This window comes from Corythoichthys intestinalis, chromosome 22 (genome assembly GCF_030265065.1).
Source record: "Corythoichthys intestinalis isolate RoL2023-P3 chromosome 22, ASM3026506v1, whole genome shotgun sequence".
In the NCBI taxonomy this organism is placed as follows: Eukaryota; Metazoa; Chordata; class Actinopteri; order Syngnathiformes; family Syngnathidae; genus Corythoichthys; species Corythoichthys intestinalis.
Window position 1 is genome coordinate 20,304,883 of NC_080416.1, and position 12,152 is coordinate 20,317,034.

Here is a 12,152-nt window from a genome sequence, read left to right on the forward strand (position 1 = left end):
ATCAATTTGAATCCTTTCCATATCCCACTCCTACCGCAGTTTTTTGCTTTTCAATTTTCCTGTCTTTAGTTTGTTTTTCATTCCTATAGCTGCTCCATATCGAAAAGGAAATACCAGGATGCTCACAGAAGGCGCCAAGGCGCGGAAGGGGAAGATTGAAAAGAGAGCCACTGCGTTCACGTGCGCAGGCATGCACAGCGCCTTCTCTGTTTTATCCAAATTATTTATTTTATTTAACATCCATACATCGTTTTAGTATGAATATATGAATATATATATATATATATATTTTTTAAAGTTAGGGAGAGAGAAGTCGGCCCGACCCGACCGTAAATAATCACACATAAGTCGTTCCAGAGTATAAGACGCACCCTCTGCCAAACTATGAAAACAACTCCGACTTATAGTCCGAAAAATACGGTAATGAAAGTTCAGGGAGACTGATGCTGATCATCCATATCACTTATATTTTGCTCTTAATGATTAATCTAGTTGAAATAAAGATAAACTTACAGTTTCTTTAGAAGTTAGACAACATGCAGTAAGCTCTGCATGCATTACAGCGTATTGGTGGGTATTCAAAAACGTTTATGTTAAAAACTAAACAAATGCCACACTTTCAGGGAGATGCTGATTTTTAAATAGGCAGGACTTGTCAAGTATATTATTACCATCGTTGTGAAGTCTCACCTCATGTCATTTTGTGATAGTGGCTCATTTGTGGTCTGATGTTATACTAATGTGGTTCTTCGTACCAACAGTTCCAACATACTGGTCAATAAATATGATTCTGTACTAAGTCAAAGTGGAATCTCTCATGTGATTTTATCAAGCATGTGCCAGGTCCTCAAATTGTCAATTTTTAATTGAATGTTCCACATTTCTACTGAAATTGTAAATTTCAAGTCAACATTTAGTAGTGGTTCTTAACATTGCAAAAGGTACTGAACGCCATGAGTTTCACATGCGCATTAACCGAATTCTTTGGAATTAGAAAAAAAAAAATTTTCCCTCCAAATTCCAAATCAGTATATCTAAGCTAGAAAGCTAAAACCTTAGTGGATTTCCATTCAAATTTATTTTCATGTAGACAGCATGTTTTTAAGCAGGCCAAAATGTATGTTTTTTTATCTCTATGCCTGCAGCATCATCACACCACTAAACCAAGACTGGTCCAATGTGTATATCTTAGAATTTTTCATTCAAATTTGTAGGAATATATCATATTGTTCAATATTAAACCTGTTTGGTTGCATGTTTACATCTCAAATGATATCAAATTTAATGGAAAAATCTTGCACAAACTGATTGCCAAATTTGTACACAGTCATTCCGCTGGAAAAAAAAACAAAAAACATGAATCTTCTCACAAATCCAATAAACTGTGAATTTACAACAAATAATTTTGCCTTTTGATTTGCTTTTCACATTGGAAAATGAAATTAAACTCAATTAATTTCTCACTGTTTCTATTTTTGTTTTCATGTCGACATTGTCATTCTATCGCATCCTTGCCTCACATACTATTTTCATGGCGTAAAATGTGACGTAAATGTTTTTTTATTTATTTTTATTTTTTTTATGTCAACGCAGTGCACGTTACTCTAGGTCTGTTGTATTTACTCATACCAAGTGAGTCAACCTTCCACTGAGCAAACAAGCTTTTCCTCCCATCAGATAGAGGACTGGCAGTTAAAGAACTCGAATAAAGCCTGTATATTGTGAACTAACCAGTCCAAAACCTGGTGTAAAATGCCACTTTGCCTGGATTTAGTCAACGTCCAAAAATAGGGCCCTGCGTGTCTCACCTTCACCGAACCCCTTAGACTGACTCACCGAAGCCCTGGAGTTTGATCGAGCCCAGATTAAGAACCACTGGACTAGAGAGAGGCAGATTATCACGATGCAAAACAGAAGAATCTTGCTGAAAGGAAACGCGTGTGCCTTGAAACCAGTGCTACACAATCTTCCTCACAAGTACCACAAACACACATTCAGACATGAGCTATGTTTGAGGTCAATGTCTGAGGGCGCTTGGCTAACTGCATATAGCACAAGCAGGCTTTGATCGTCGCAATACGCCTGTGGCAAAGACATCAGTTTTTTGGGCCCTTCGCTACCGGAAGTTTGTGGTGTGGGAAGGCTCCGTGGTGCTAAATATACAATAATAAAAAGGCTGGCAGATTTATTTCAGTTGCGAATTCTTTTCGTCCTATCCAGCAAGAGAAGAAAGGAGCGTGAGATGTGTCGGGCTGTTGCTCTCTCAACGTGAAATGATAATTACAGAGAGAAAAAGAGAGGAGAGTGGTGTCTCCCAAATAAAGAGGGGCGCCTGCTGTATTAGACTTCCAGTGATTGCACATGAGAGATAAAAGGACAATACACACCACATGTTTCTCAAAGGCCAAAAATCACAAATAAACTGAAGAAATGCAGCCACAAAGGCGAATGTTCCACTTTTTTGTGTGCTTATGCACCAATCCACCGCACTTCGCTTTGGGCTTTTTGATCCCTGGTTGAGGGTCCTCTCTGCGGAACCTTGCTCAGAATTCCAAAGATTCTGGGATAATTCAAATGTTTCACGGCACATACTTGCTACCCACCCCCCGGGAGACGGCGCTAGGAATGGAAAATGCCACCGCGGTCCCTCCATTGTCCCAAGTCTTTAATCAGGCTCCCAATGTGGCTCGCGCTGCCACCGTGGTGTGTTGTCTCAGCCTGGGAAAATGCAGGCCTGAGTGCTCGTCAGACCACAAAGAGCGAGAGGGGTGCTGCTGCAGGCCCTCAGCGCCAGACTGTGGCTGCCAGTACGGCTGACACACAATGAGTGTGGATAAAAAGCGTACATGAAGGCAGTTTGCTTTTAAGACATCACAGGCCACACTCTATCGGGAATCACATATACTTTTTTTTCTCCTTGAGGGGTTGCTTGGTGTAGCTGTGCAACATGTAAACATATGATGATTTAGAGAAGCATTTGAAAGTGTGTTTTTTATTTGTTTGTTTCTTCTTTCTTAGTCTCTTTTTCTTTTTAAAGTCGGCACAGTACCGTATACATTTATACAATCGCAATACATGAGTGGAAGGGAGGGATGCAAACTTCTCTTGTGAGTCTTCAGTGGAAAACGTATGGGAAACCCTTAATTAGGGAAGGATTTGTATTGGTTTTAAATTTAGTGGTAATATTTATAATCATATTTTTATGGGCTGTCAAGCCTGTCATAAAAAGAGAGGACTTTTACAGTACAGCTTCAGTGTGGTTTTTCCCAAGTCAAGACATAGGAAAATATGAAGTCAGGAACTGTGGGATGAGTTGTGTAGATGTGGTGAATAAATGAGTAATTTAATTATCTATTTTATTTTATTGGGAAGATTATTTGCCCTTAATTGGAAGAGGTTAGGTTTTATAGGTACTGCGTTTTCTTTGGCTTTTTAATAAAACCGCTTCAATAAGGTTGATTAATGTGAAAGCCTTTACACGAAAGCCACAGGTATTTCAAGTTTAAAATCATTTTCATTTGGTGTCTGTCACTAGGTTATCTTTTGCTGACAGCCCCTCCCTGTTCAAATGATTGGGGATCATGTTGCCGTGTAGTCTACAGCAATTTAATCGTTTAAAGTATACATTTATGAACCTTTGCTTCCAATTATTTCTTTAATTCTCTTTCTTTTTAAAATGCAAATTACATTTTTCATTAGGTATTGTTTTTCCTTCTTTGACGGTCCAGTCATAGACGTATTCGGGGTTGTAGCCGCGCCTTCTCATTTCCGATTGGCTAATCTTAAAAGTCAATCATAAAATACAGGAAGCCTTCGTCTCTTTACTCCCAACCGGAAAACAAGCCCAGCAAGAACCAATTCTTTTTAGTAGTTTAATGTAGCGTGGTGCATCAACGAGTCTTTTACAGGGTATCGTTGGGTAAGTGTTTGGGAAAAATGTTTTTGTGTCCTACACGCGCTTTTAAAAGTGTACTTATGACTATCCGAGTGTGGTCTTTTAACTCTAGCTAGTTAGCATTAGCAACGTGAGCTAGCCCGAACAAAGATCAAATAAAGCAAACATATTTAAACCCGTGATATCGGGATACTAGAAATTAAGACGTTAAAGAGTTGTACATATGTGGCTACAGCGGCTGCTAACACCTTGCATGACTTTATATTTAGGTGACAGCGTTATTAATTAAAAGTTAAATACAGTCACACTCTGGAGCTGTTTAACACACTACATGCGGACTCGCACAAAGCGATTAAGGTAAAATATTCTGACAATATTGGTTTTGTATTAGTTGACTCATGCATTTCCGTTTTTCCTCCCTAAATGCTATTCATTCTTTGTCCTTTCCTCTCTCATGTCACAGCCCACTGAATAAAAGTCATGGAGGTGCCTTCCTATCTGCCCAAGCTGCTGTTTGAACTCAACGAGCAGCGCAAGCGTGGCTTCTTCTGTGACTGTAGTATCCTTGTCGAAGGCCGTGTTTTCAAGGCCCATCGCAATGTCCTTTTTGCAGGAAGTGGCTATTTTAGGGCTCTTTTGGTTCACTATTTACAGGTGCGATGGTGTTTTCAGCTCCAAGTTTCCTGTTTAGCTTAATTATCAATCGATTTTTTGTACACTTATCCTATGGAGTCATTCTTATGTTGTCGAGGACTTTCTATGAATTGAGAGAAGACTGTGGATAATCAATCACATTCACATTTTTTTTTGCAGTTTTAACACTTACAGTGGGGCAAATAAGTATTTAGTCAACCACTAATTGTGCAAGTTCTCCCACTTAAAAATATTACAGAGGGCTGTAATTGTCAACATGGGTAAACCTTAACCATGAGAGACAGAATGTGGGGACCCCCCCCCCCCCTCAGAAAATCACACTGATTGATTTTTAAAGAATTTATTTACAAATCATGGTGGAAAATAAGTATTTGGTCCGTACCAAAAGTTCATATCAATACTTTGTTATGTACCTTATGTTGGCAATAACGGAGGTCAAACGCTTTCTGTAACTCTTCACAAGCTTTTCACACACTGTTGCTGGTATTTTGGCCCATTCTTCATGCAGAACTCCTCTCGAGCAGTGATGTTTTGGGGCTGTTGTTGGGCAACACGAACTTTCAACTATCCTCCACAGATTTTCTAGGGAGTTGAGATCTGAAGACTGGCTAGGCCACTCCAGGACCTTGAAATGCTTCTTACAAAGCCACTCCTGTGTTACCCTGGCTGTGTGCTTGGGATCATTGTCATGCTGAAAGACAGGAGATTTTCACACAAAATCTCTTGATACATGGCCCCATTCATTCTTTCCTTTACACAGATCAGTCGTCCTGGTCCCTTTGCAGAAAAACAGCCCCAAAGCATGATGTTTCCACCCCCATGCTTCACAGGTATGGTGTTCTTCAGATGCAATTCAATATTCTTTCTCCTCCAAACACGAGAGCCTGTGTTTCTACCAAAAAGTTCTATTTTGGTTTCATCTGACTATAACACATTCGCCCAGTCCTCTTCTGGATCATCCAAATGCTCTCTAGCGAACCACAGACGGGCCTGGACGTGTACTTTCTTCAGCAGGGGGACACGTCTGGCATTGCAGGATTTGAGTCCCTGGCAGCGCATTGTGTTACTGATAGTAGCCTTTGTTACTGTGGTCCCAGCTCTCTGTAGGTCATTCACTAGGTCCCCTTGTGTAGTTCTGGGATTTTTGCTCACCGTTCTTATCATTTTGACGCCACGGGGTGAGATCTTGCATGGAGCCGCAGATCGAGGGAGATGATCAGTGGTCTTGTATGTCTTCCATTTTCTAATAATTGCTCCCACAGTTGATTTCTTTACACCAAGCGTTTTACCTATTGCAGATTCAGTCTTCCCAGCCTGGTGCAGGTCTACAATTTGTGTCTGGTGTCCTTCAACAGCTCTTTGGTCTTGGCCATAGTGGAGTTTGGAGTGTGACTGACTGAGGTTGTGGACAGGTGTCTTTTATACCGATAATGAGTTAAAACAGGTGCCATTAATACAGGTAACGAGTGGAGCCTCGTTAGACCTCGTTAGAAGAAGTTAGACCTCTTTGACAGCCAGAAATCTTGCTTGTTTGTAGGTGACCAAATACTTATTTTCCACTCTAGTTTGGAAATGAATTATTTAAAAATCAAACAATGTGATTTTCTGTTTTTTTCCCCACATTCTGTCTCTCATGGTTGAGGTTTACCAATGTTGACAATTACAGGCCTCTAATCTTTTCAAGTAGGAGAACTTGCACAATTGGTGATTGACTAAATACTTATTTGCCCCACTGTAAATGTACCAAACATTTAAACATTTAAATCGTAATCAATTTGAAAGATTTGCTTCTGTGGCTTCCAAGTTCACTTTTTAAATTGTTTTTATCTAATTTCAGGATAGTGGTCAGCGCCAAAGCACAGCATCATTAGACATAGTTACAGCTGATGCCTTTTCCATCATCCTGGACTTCCTCTACTCTGGCCGATTGGCCTTGAGCAGCAGCAGTGTAATTGAGGTGATGTCAGCGGCCAGCTATTTGCAGATGACCGACCTGGTGAACCTTTGCAAAAAATACATTAGCTCCTCTTTGGAAATATGCAACAAAGACAAAGAGGGTGTGACAGAGGAGGAGAATCCAGGACAGGAAGGACGCTATAGACCCGCCGACAGTGGCACTCCTGCTGCATCTAAGCCCAATAGTGTTGGGACTGCGGAACCTCCTTCGCAGGTTACAGAAGCAGATGGGGCATCTGTTAAGGCAACTCGAAGCCCTTTGTCCATGCCTGGCAACACCCCTCCTGGCCCGAGCAGAGACATGGAAACCGATTACCATTCTGGTGGTGAAAGACCAAAAGCACATACAGATCAGACGAACTTAACATCAACTCCGTGCTCAGTTTTGACTCCCGAGTTAGTGAACCCAAAGATAGAGTATGACCCAGATGAGGAACTTTTGGAATCTCCTGACAATAAATACTTAGCATCATATCCGGGACCCTCTGTCCCTCCTCATAGCAGATTACTTATCCCAAGTTTATCCAATGAGCGCTCCTCTGTGGGTTACAGCTCTCCCGTTAGTGCCAGGCAACTGATGGAGATGCTGGCAAGGGGTGAAGGCCCCAACCCAATTGTGGACAGAGGGGTTCAGCGCATTACCCATAGACCGCCAGGTAGCATTTTGGGAGTTAGCCGAATAGACGACAGTTTGGGTTTTGTGGGATCATCTGTAATGGAAATCCAGTCTGATTGGATTGGAGAAGACACAGGTACAGTAAAACTAATAGACTCTGTGTCGTTGGCGAATTGGTATGAGTAAAATAGACTTTAACACTCCCTTTGTCTTTCAGGTGACAGTTTACTGGTTCCTGTCAAATTGCACAAGTGCCCTTTCTGTCCGTACACTGCCAAGCAGAAGGGCATCATGAAACGGCACCTTCGTTGTCACACAGGCGAAAGGCCCTTCCCCTGTCCAATGTGTGGAAAAAGGTTCACAAGGCAGGAGCATCTTCGCACCCATGCTCTCAGCGTAAGACCTGGATCGACTTTTGAAACTAAGATGCTTACATTGAGTAATTGTTATGTTACATTCTGCAGTTACTAGCCCTGCCACAATTAATGAAAATCGGCGAGTAATTAATGCCTCAAAAAGGTTAAGATTGCCTATAGTTGCCTCATTTCTCAACTGCTGTCACTCTCTGTAAACCCTAAATCAGGTCCACAGACATGACTTGCCTATGTCATGCAAAAGCTGCAGGAGAATTTTTTCCGGAAACAGTGTATCTCCGGGGTTCCGACGCTACGGCATCTGTGATAGCTGTAACTGCGTGACCACCACTCACGCCGACTCCACCCCCCTGCATCCGACTGGCCCAGCTGAACACATGGAACGTGAAGATGGTGGGACCGATTGGGCCAGCTTCATGGATGATGTGGATGAGGTGGAGGTTGGCAGAGTGGAAGACTTGGTGGAAAAACAGATGCTTGAAAGGCAGCTGACGGCGTGTGATGATGTAGGTCACCCTCTGTAATCTTGTAATGTTGATGGCACTCTATACATACTCCGCAAGAACATATTTTCTTTTTTGTCCTACGGTCTTTATTTAGGAGCTGCTTGTTCTCCTAATCTTGGAAGAATGTTTTTTGTCATGGTCAAGAATTAATGCATGAATTGTCAGAAATTTCAAGTAGTAATAATTTACACAGACACAATTCCAATGGATGAAATCTGTAAGATTAATTAATGTATCTACAACCAGAAAATTGTATTTAAAAAAAAAAAAATCAACTGATGGCGAAATCCTTCGACTTGATTTAGTTTATCTTAAGTGAGATGCACACATTCCGATCCACACATTCATTTTAGACATTTTAAATGATTTTTTTTTTTTTTTAACTTAACGTCCTTGATTTTTTTTTTTAACTTAATGTCCTACTCATTCAACACATGAAGAAAAAAAATTGTGTGTGTTACTGCTTGTGTTTAATAGTGTGATGACGCCACAACAGTCCACTCGCACAACAGTATTTCTACTGACAATCGTGTCCTCCACCAAATTAGATGTCCATTGAAGTACTTTATAGTTTTAGAGTAAGAATGGAGAAAGAATGGTAGTTGTAGTAATCGTATGTATGTATTCATGCAATACAAAACCGGTTGCCTCTTGATTTGTGTCTGGCAACAGCACATTATTCAGGTCACTACTTAGATGTAATTAGCTAGCATTCCATTTCATTGCACTGTTACGTCTGGGAACTTGACCACACACATTGATTGGTAAACGTTATATTCAACAACTTTAATATTTAAGATTTCTATCTTGTTTTGCTATCAGAATGGAAAGGAAAAATTACCCATAATGCAGCTCACACCACAATATAATAATAAAAAAACGACTGACAATCAGATTTTTTTTTTTTTTGTTAACTTTGACCAGAAGACGAAAAATACTTAGATTAGGTCTGTAAATCATTTGTGTATCTGTTTGGGTAGAAATTTTATTAATGAAATTGTGTGAGTGTTGTTGGGAAGCTGTTTACGTTTTCCTTACTTCTGTGCCCTATGTACAATTTTTGATGATTCCCTCAAATGACGACCTCATTTGATTCCCTGTTTATTGGCTGATATGTTTCTGCGTGGATTAATCAAATTTATGTAGTATTAGGAAGTGGAGTACCTCTCTCTAGTGGTGACTTCACACAAGTGCAATGCTGTCTCGCAATTGCAAATGACAAATGGAAATTTCCCACGTTACCACCTAATTGTACAATATAAAATTTCGTTTAAAAATTGTTAAATATACCATGTGTTTGTTTTCAAGTAGGCCCTCGTGTTAATTGGCAGTGTTGCGAGGTAACAAAAAGTACCACATTGAGTTTTCAGATGTCTACAGTTTTTTTTGACTTCATGCTCATTGTCAATGCATGCACATTACATTGTTAAACCTCCGTGGATGACAACAGAAGAATCCGTGTCAAAATCCACAAAATTAACTTGTACTCGTAAGTAAACCAATCCAACGGAGGGGGCGACGATGTGCTCAATGTGGTAAACATATGACCGTAAAAGAAGCCTTCATAGCGGCCATCCATTATTTTAAGGTAGAATCTAGTCACATTCGGGGGTGGAAGGTGGTACTTTGACGCATAAAAAAGAGATTGGCACTTCCTAGCCCCAAAACATGGGCAAGTCTCGGGACTTGACGGAGTTCGAGCGGGGTCTTATTGTCGGTGCTCGAAGTGCGGGCTGCAGCATCTCGGAAACTGTCAACCGGTTGGGCTTCTCCAAGACGGCGGTGTCACGGATTTACCGGGAATGGTGCGGGAAGAAGAAGACGTGCAGTGCGCGGGGCACGGGTGGAAGAAAACGTCTAGTCGACGAGATGGGGGAGCGACGGATGGAGCGAGTGGTGGAGGCTAACAGCCGAGCAACCGTCACTGAGATCCAGACACTGTACAACTGCAGCGCCGAGACGCCCATCTCACTCAAAACTACACAACGGGCCTTGAAGCGGCTGGGCTACAGCCGCAGGGCTCCCCGACGGGACCCGGTTTCCAGGACATCGAAGCTGGGCCCCATCCAGAGCTCATTACCGAAAGAACAGATTCCGGTTTCTGCGGATTTTGTGAGCAACAACAATACTGAACACGACACTTGTACTACGAATCAGGAGATGTTGCCATACGAGGGCGCCCAAGTCAGTTCCAACCAGACTCTGCATGGGATTGGAGCAACCCTACCAGAATTTCAGTGTTGGTGATGATCGCCTGGAGCCTTCAGAGAAGCGGGTTTTTTTTTTTTTAAATTGTTTATTTATTTATTTATCTAAGTGGGACCTATCATGTCAATGGGTCTCAAACTTTACACAAATGACTGTCTTAAACATTTTGTTCTCCACCACTATTCCTGCCATCAAAGTACAGAAAGTGTTTGGGAGAAAAAAGGCATACGTTTAATTCATCTTAAGAATTTTCATCTTTTGTAACCCACTGTCACATTCTGAACAGTTGTTAACCATGCATTTGAATGTATGACCAAGAAAAAAAAAGCAATGATCAATTAAAATGATTCATAAGTTAAACATAGTCTAAATATGTAAAAAAAAATGTATAAAATACATAAATGCACATGTATCTAAAAGTAAAAATATAACCGTGCAAATGTGCTCACTGTTTTGGATTTTTATTTATTACTAAAAGCCTCTGTAACATTCTGTAGGATTTTGAGTGTTTTTATTCAGTGCCATAGTTCAGTTTTTAGACATACTGCCCGAGTTGAGAGCTGCATGGAATATCTGAATTTTGGTTTTCACTCTTGCACCATCAAATAAACCCCATCTGTTGGATTACTATAATGATTGGTGCTTACCTTAATTAATTAGTCTAACACTACCCAGATTGTAAATGTTATTTCAGATCATATTGATAGAGGTCTTAATTAAGGACAGCGCTTACACTTTGGAGTAAATCTTTTGCTAGCTGTTCTGTTTCAAAATTTATTGAATAGTGTTTGTGGATGATTGAAATGGTCATTTAAGATTTTATGTCAGAGTTTTCTTTCTTTTGATGTTTTTGCACTTTACATGTCCTTGTAAACGTACTTTATATTGACTAATGTTTTAAAATTCACGTCTTAAGGTTTGCATGTTTGTCATTTATTGCATTTTCTTATCAAAGTTATGCTGGTGAATTATTAAATATATGCTATGGTACATCACATGTCTTTAAAGGGAAATATTTCAAATACTACATCTAAAGTTATTTGGGTATAGTCTTGTATTCTGTTTTAATGTCACAGAAACTTGGCATTTTAACAGGTTTGCAGACTTTATAGTCACTGCATTGCAGACATCCAGATGGCTAGATAACCAGTCATTTTCCCCTCCTAATACCAATACAGTAAGAGCTCATAATAGGCTTATTTTCATTGTGATACTCTTGGATACTTCAAATGGCTCAGACTGACACCATCTCCATGCTCTCTCGGCACCAAATGTTGAACTGTAGTTACTAAATCCATCAGAAGAGGGCGCAAGTGTACCGAGTAATCGTAGAAGAAGAGCTTTATTTACGAGTTGCTAACGTTTAGGTTTGAGCTAGGTCCAATCATAACAAGAAAGGTGGTAGACACAAGACAGGAACCCGCTGTTGGACCATACGAAAGTTACATGGGCAAGTCGCGGGACTTGAGCGAATATGAGCGGGGCCTGATAGTCGGCGCCCGAAGTGCCGGATGCAGCATCTCGCAAACAGTCAACCGGTTGGGCTTCTCTAAGACGGCAGTGTCCCGAGTATACAGGGAATGGTGTGGGAAGAAGAAGACCTCCAGCGAACGAGGGGCTTGCGGGAGGAAACGCCTCGTCGACGAAATGGGCGAAAAGCGGATGGAGAGAGTGGTGGAGGCCAACAATCAGGCTACAATCACGGAGATCCAGTCATTGTACAATTTCAGCGTCGAGAAACCGATCTCGCTCACAACCACCCAACGGGTTTTGAAGCGATTAGGCTACACCCGGGGGCCTACCCAGAGGGATTCGGTGTTCCGGACTGAGCCAGTGGAAAACTCGCCCTCTCACTTGTCCCTGGACTATAATGCAGAAACTGCCTCATGTAGGAAACACATGGATCCTTCTCAACAAGACGCAGGTACTGTGAGTTCCAATGT

The 12,152-nt window shown here is 41.1% G+C and overlaps 1 protein-coding gene across 1 annotated transcript; it reads left to right on the top strand.

Moving 5' to 3' along the window:
• Positions 1 to 3,790: 3,790 nt before the first annotated feature.
• zbtb8b (zinc finger and BTB domain containing 8B) lies at positions 3,791 to 8,860 on the top strand. Its single transcript, XM_057828586.1, has 5 exons — positions 3,791 to 3,919; positions 4,359 to 4,549; positions 6,387 to 7,257; positions 7,339 to 7,517; positions 7,705 to 8,860. Exons 2-5 carry the CDS (start codon positions 4,376 to 4,378, stop codon positions 8,017 to 8,019), a joined length of 1,539 nt encoding a protein of 512 aa, XP_057684569.1. The 5' UTR covers positions 3,791 to 3,919; positions 4,359 to 4,375; the 3' UTR covers positions 8,020 to 8,860.
• The last annotated feature ends 3,292 nt before the right edge of the window (positions 8,861 to 12,152 follow it).